The sequence below is a fragment of the Temnothorax americanus genome, unplaced genomic scaffold, assembly GCF_048541705.1.
Source record: "Temnothorax americanus isolate GAGA-0224 unplaced genomic scaffold, ASM4854170v1 Scaffold21, whole genome shotgun sequence".
Taxonomy (NCBI): domain Eukaryota; kingdom Metazoa; phylum Arthropoda; class Insecta; order Hymenoptera; family Formicidae; genus Temnothorax; species Temnothorax americanus.
In genome coordinates this window covers 3,349,335-3,356,132 of record NW_027509349.1, presented here as the reverse complement: position 1 = coordinate 3,356,132, position 6,798 = coordinate 3,349,335, and the positions used below count along the sequence as shown (strand labels likewise).

Here is a 6,798-nt window from a genome sequence, read left to right as displayed (position 1 = left end):
AATGTACTTAATGACTTTGCTAATGAATTACTCAGAACTTTCATTCAGCATTGTATCAATTTATATGGGAGACGTTTTGTGGTGTATAATGTTCACTCACTCTGTCATTTGGCTCAAGAATGTGCAGAACACGGACCTCTGGAGAATTTCAGCTCTTTTATATTTGAAAATCGTTTAAAATAACTCAAAAGTAACCTAAAATCTGGATATAAACCACTACAACAAGCTGCACGACGAGATTTGGAGCACACCAGAACAGTAAAAATTAAATTGAAAACTAAAGAAAAGACTGTTCAACTTTCTTACAGACATGACGATGCAGAAGAACAATTACCAGGGACATATTTTCACTATCTTTCTATTGATAGTGTAATTTTCCGGACTGGTATAAAGGACTCTTGCTTCTGCACAAGAGATGAAAATGTTTATATTTTGAGGAACATTGTAGAGCAAGAGAGAAGAGTGATACTTGTTTGTAACAAGTTTTAGAAAATAGACAATTTCTATACATATCCTTTGCCATCATCTCGATTAGGCATTGTTACAGTCTCAGAAATAGATGACGAAAGGCTTGTCGTGCCATTGCAGAACGTTCATGCTAAGTGTTGGTTGATGCCTTCCAAGGATAATTCTTTTTTATGTGTTCCGCTTCTTCACACAATGCCATTGTTTCAATAATATTTAACAATTTTTTAGCTAGGGTATGTTTAACATTTAAAACGTGAAAATTTTACAATTAAAAACATTGTCATTGCTCAAAAAGTACAATTTATGGTATGAAAAAACATGATTATTAAATTTGATTTTTTACCTTTTTATTTTGCAGTTTGTGGTCGTGAAATTCTTATCTACCGATAATGATGAAGATGAATATTACGAAGTAGCTCTCTCAAAGTGGCTTCAAGATTTAGATGAAAATTTGATCGGGAGCATACTCTGGCCAGGAGATAATTCTACAGCAGGGACGTTAGTTCGAACTCAAGTGAATGCGCAATCAAATTGGTCCCTTTATACAGTGGAAGTTAAAAGATATTATGGTAAGCAATTTTTCTTTGTATTCTTTTTACTTAAATCTTAGTAATAATATTTCTCTGCTACAGATACATATTTTCATGCACGAAAAGGATTGGCAGGAATAATAGAATATGCCTCAGCCTATGAGACTGATACTGGAAAAGAAATGGGAAGAGGAAAAAGAAAGAAAAAAAACCCAATCACATCTTCATCAGAGTCTGATAATGACCAGCACTTAGAAAATCAAGTTAAGAAAAAAAAGCCAAGCATTCCATCACCACCAGCAATCCATGTTCCTGAAGCTTCTACCTCAGTCGATAAGATTTCTAGTCATAAGGGCAAAAGAAACATTACTGAAGATTCCTCAAACATCAAAGAATCGAAAGTTGCAAGACATCTAGGTAAACCTATATCATCAGAAAATAATCGTCAGAAATTGATTGAAAAGATCATCAGTGAAAGGAAGAAAACTATGGAAAAAGCTGAGGAGAAAAAGAATGCTATGCTACGCAGTGTATCTTCAAAAGTTCTACAATCATCATCACAAAAGCAATCTAAACTCAGCACCTCTTTTTCTAAACATTTTGTGAAGAGTTCTCCAAAGAAGATTCTATCCAAAGCAAAGACCAGAGAAAAGGTTAAAAGCTCTAAAAACTCTACATCTTCTGAAGTTTCTCTACAAGCTTCATCATGTGCTTCGGAAAATCAGTTTACACCTGAAAAAGAAACATCTATTGTGAGCCCTTCAAAAGTGTACAATATTTTAAGGAAATCTGACGATTCACCTAGAAGTCCACAAAAATCTACTTTTTTCTCATCAGAGAAAGTTGATACTTCGCTATCCGCACAAGAAAAGCATAGCCCACTTTCCTCCAAAAAAAAGTTAGATCCACTTGTTCGTAATTTGTCAATTTTTTTTAGTGCAGCAGGTACGTTAAGTATTTTCTTTGCATATACACACAAACGCGCGCGCGCATACACATGCACACGCACACGCACGCACACAAGTTGTAATAATTTATGTCATTTTATGTTCACATATTTTCAGATTTTAACGAACGTTTTATAAAATTAGAAAAAACATTAGAAGACAATAGAAAAACATTAAAAGGCATCAGTAGTAAGCTTGAGGTTGTTATTATGAACCAAACAAACTTAAATAGAAGTCTGCTTCCGGAACAGGCTGTCATCAATAGACCCTTAAATCTACCCTCTTTGTCTCTGAGGGACATAAAAGGCCTTGAAGAATTTGAGAAATTTTTATCTAACGATGTAAATCTTTCAGCAGCAGTAAGTAATATTTTATTATGCTTATACAACTTGATACATTTTTATTATTTTATGGCTGGATTCTGGATATTCACTGCCAGTACTGAATCTATAGTTTACGTCACATACACTAGATTTTTAGTACTGGCAGTGAATATCGGAACGTCATCTATATCTCTGTAATGTGTTTCATAAATACTGATTTCTTTTCTTTGGTTCCTTTCTTGCAGTCCTACTATTTGAAGAGTTTGGTTTTGGGAAATAATGAAAAAACTGCAACGTCAAAACTTATGACTCAATTGATGACCAATTCCTTAGCTGTACATTTTAATTTTGATGGTCATAATCCTTAGAAAGCTATGGGAGTTAAAAGGTCATTTAAACAGTTGAAACTTTGGGAATTATTTCAAGGTATTTTATCTTCTTTCAAGTATTCCGTCTCCCAAAGTTTTCAATTTATTATACAATATTAAGTAACTCAGAAAATCGCAGAATATTTATTTCTCTTCATTGTTCTTTTAATCTAGGAGTGATGCTACTAAAATTTCCGGACAGCGATTTATCAGAAGCTTTAAATGCACTCAGAAGTTGGCTACGAAATGCTGTTGGGCGTAAAAAAGATTAAAATGTAGAATTTTTTAGGATTTTCTTTTATATGCAAGTTTTGAAACCTTATATTATTGGTGTTTCTTTTTCGCTTTATTTTATTGCACTATAGAGAAACTATTATATAGAAAGTTTGTCAGATTCAATTTTAAGTTTAAATATATAACGTATACGTTATATTTCCTTTTATATACAATTTTTGAAGCCTTATATTATTGGTGTTTCTTTTTCGCTTTATTTTATTGCACTATAGAGAAACTATTATATAGAAAGTTTGTCAGATTTAATTTTAAGTTTAAATATATGACATATACGTTATATTTCCTTTTATATGCCATTTTTGAAGCTTTATATTTGTGCTGTTTCTTTTTCGCTTTATTTTATTGCACTATAGAGAAACTATATTATATAGAAAGTTTGTCAGATTCAATTTTAAGTTTAAATATAGAATGTACGTATAGATGTGTGTGTATATACTGTATATATATATATATGTAGAGAGAGAGAGAAAAGTTATGTACAAAAAATAAAAATAATAATATTCTTTTACATCTATCGTATGTATATCTATTTAGTACACTCTAATCAAAGTAAAATGCATACTGAGCGGTACTGTAGTACCGAATGCACTCATTGTATCAACTATATGTCTAATAGATGTTTTACAGACGTCGATATTAAGATCTAGATAGCGTCGAAATTCAGAGCGCTGAACGTCTATTTAGACGCGTCTATATATCTCATTTAGACTGTCTAAAAGACGTCGATTCAATGTCGATCCGATGTACCATTTCCCCCTGGGTAATTGTCAAGGGACGCGCTTCGACTCGAAGCTTCCGCAGAGCGCAGCCAAATTCAGCCCACGGGTAACGGGTGTCACGGCACGGGCGCAACAATATTTTAGAACCGATATCCCAAAAAATCGGTAATGATGCGGTTCTCAAAATACGTCTACGGTCTAAGATGCTGCGTTCCCACTATACGCGTCGCGCGTCGCGTTACGACGCCGCGTCAAGAGTTATCCAATCAAAACGTTTCATTTTACGACGTCATTTCCGACAAGATCTTGCGTCGGAAATGACGTCATAAAATAAAACGTTTTGATTGGATAACTCATGACGCGGCGTCGTGACGCGACGCGCGACGCGTATAGTGGGAACGCAGCATTAGAGTATCATAAAATAGTATACCAAATTAGGTTGATTTAATTTCAAAACTGTAGATTTGCATAGCGGACAAACACATACATCCATTTATATAAAGATAGAGATAAAAATATGATTTTATTACAATTATATGTATTTCTTGTGTTAATAATATAATAATTTTTAACAAGTATAATCGCTTATCCATTCTTATTAGTAAGCTCAATTTTTTTTTAATGTCTGGATGCAAATTTAGTAGCTTTGGTCACTGTTTTTTCTATATACGTCCCAAAATCTTGTGACACATGTGTAGATTTCATACTGGCAATTAACATGGATTTGAATCCTTTAATAGGTCCTTGATTTGCATTAAAAATTTGTAGAACGACATCCATCCAGATTTGTACATTGAATGCATTATAAACCATCTCCTATAGTTCCTAATAATTTTTTTCGTTTTTTTTGTTGCTTGCTTATTTATTTTCATACAAATAAAATGAATTATGTTTTACATCATTCATTATTTATATTACAAGGAAAAAAATTATTAGAAGTGCAAGAAATGCAGTAACTCTTTACATACATTATAATTAGTTATGCAGAAAATATGAATGAAAACATAGATGAATTTGGTGTTTTGCTAATATATTTAGAAAATCCACAATAAACTTGAATGATTTATTATCAAAATGATTTCATATACAATTTTATATACAATTTTATATACAATTATACATACAGTCGAAGTAATTATAAATTTTCAACACCAAACTCCTTGGCATTATTATCTCAATGGTAAGATTAAAGTAAATAATGCTATAAATATATCTGTCATATTCTCTGTGATTAAAATATGATGTAACTTGAAAATAATATCTATTTTATATGTTATAGGTAAATGAGTTATAAATAAAAATTACAAAATTACAAAATTTAATAATAGAAAAGCACAGTAAACATCAATAAGATATTAAATAGTATACCAATAAAGTCGGTATTATATTGGATAAGACTGTGTGCTCTATGCATTAGAAGGTGGCCAGAGAGGTGCAGTATCTCAACATACATGCAAGACATAAATGAAAACCTAGATGAATTTTGTGTTTTGCTGATGTATTTAGAAAATCCACAATAAACTAGAATGATTTATCAAAATGATTTTATATCAGCAGTGCACATGTACTTTTGTTGTTAAAATTTTGCAGCAATTATTGAGAGCCTGATGTATTTAAAAATTAGATGGATAATAATGTTAATTAAACACTCCGTTTTTTGTTCTTTTTTTTAATGTTATAAAACTTTATTTCATATTATACGAAAATATTTCACAATAAGTTTTATTTCTGTAATATATTATATGTAAGTGTTATATCACATATATGTCATATATATATATATATATATATATATACATACTTATTGCAAAGTGTTCTCGTAATAATATGTTTAATTCTCATTTATTTAACATTTCTGATATTGTCGTATTTGAGAGAGTGACTATAGAAACTATAGCAAGTAAAAAAATCATTATTTTATTTTTCTTCTAATTTTTTTCAATACAGAACTGCCTAATAGCGTAGTTTTGTAATAAAATTATTTTAAACATTATTTGACGAAAAATTGTCGCAAATACTTGCATGATTGTATATATATATATATATATATATATATATATATATATATGTTATAGTCAAAGCCCGAAACGCGGGCATTCCTAGGATTGACTAGTCAATCCTGGGGAACGACCAAGCGTCTTGGTCAAAGCCCGAAATAAGTTTTGCGTTTCGGCTTTTGACTAGTTAATCCTAGGAATAACTAATACGGCTGGTCAAAGTTAGAAACTAAGAAAAATCACTTCGGACTTTGACTAGTCAATCCTACGAATAACTAATACGGCTGGTCAAAGTTAGAAACTAAAGAAAAATCACTTCGGACTTTGACCAGTCAATCCTAGGTGTGGTTTAATTCGGACTGTGTGACCTCTATTAAGCTGGACCCCCCACCAGCGCAAATCAAGTTCGCACTAGGTCAAAAATTTAGTGCTATTTAGGTGCTAATTAAGTGCCCTAGTCCGAATTTTGGTGCTCGAACCGTTTAGCAGGAAATCACGTAAAAAATGGGGGGGTCCAATTTGCCATAAAGTTGGACGCCCCCATATCAGAAAATGGTCCTACAGAGAAGATAAGTACACTATAATTTAGTGCCAATTAAGTGCTAATTAAGTGCTCTAAAAAAACGATAAAATATTGACAGATTATAACATTTATTTAAATATACCATTATATATTGAACACAGTACCGTCGCGGTCGACACAAACACTTAAAAAGATTGCTGCATGAATATATTTGTTACTAAAATGATCGAAAACATATATTTCCCAAATCTGAGTTCATTGCTAACAGTAAAACAATTACAATAATTAACTTAGACCAGCCGTTGGCGCTGAGCACTAAGTTCCGTTATCTGATCGTCTACGAATTAGTTGCTCGCATGATTATAGTATTAAAATAATTCTCAGACATTGTACTTTAAAAGAATTACACGATTCAAATTTAGTGTTAGCTGCTTAGTGTTGAAATTAATTAATCAATGGAGCGCGCGCTTCGCGGATAAACTAATTAATTTCAACGCTATACAACTAGCACTAAATTCGAGTCGTGGTACTTTCTTAAAGTACAATGTCTCAGGATTATTTTAAGACCATAATCACGCGAGCATCTAATTTTTTGACGATACTGTAACGAATTATAGAGCGCGGCGCGC

At 32.0% G+C, this 6,798-nt stretch overlaps 1 protein-coding gene across 2 annotated transcripts; it reads left to right on the top strand.

Moving 5' to 3' along the window:
- The first annotated feature begins 577 nt into the window (after window positions 1–577).
- Window positions 578–3,329, top strand: LOC143897884 (uncharacterized). 2 transcript variants are annotated; one of them, XR_013257020.1, is made up of 6 exons: window positions 578–701; window positions 827–1,037; window positions 1,101–1,943; window positions 2,063–2,304; window positions 2,514–2,694; window positions 2,811–3,329. XR_013257020.1 is itself a non-coding variant. In XM_077406841.1 (5 exons), exons 1-5 carry the CDS (start codon window positions 639–641, stop codon window positions 2,634–2,636), a joined length of 1,482 nt encoding a protein of 493 aa, XP_077262967.1. In that variant the 5' UTR covers window positions 578–638; the 3' UTR covers window positions 2,637–3,329. The 2 variants fall into 2 exon arrangements, 1 of the variants encoding a protein (XP_077262967.1); XM_077406841.1 differs by having other exon boundaries at window positions 2,514–3,329.
- The last annotated feature ends 3,469 nt before the right edge of the window (window positions 3,330–6,798 follow it).

Coding starts and splice junctions, on each gene's coding strand:
- LOC143897884 (XM_077406841.1), top strand. CDS start 639: ATGTGTTCCGCTTCTTCACACAATGCCATTGTTTCAATAATATTTAAC. Junction 1,038..1,100: donor GGAAGTTAAAAGATATTATG/GTAAGCAATTTT, acceptor TCTCTGCTACAG/ATACATATTTTCATGCACGA. Junction 2,305..2,513: donor ATGTAAATCTTTCAGCAGCA/GTAAGTAATATT, acceptor CCTTTCTTGCAG/TCCTACTATTTGAAGAGTTT.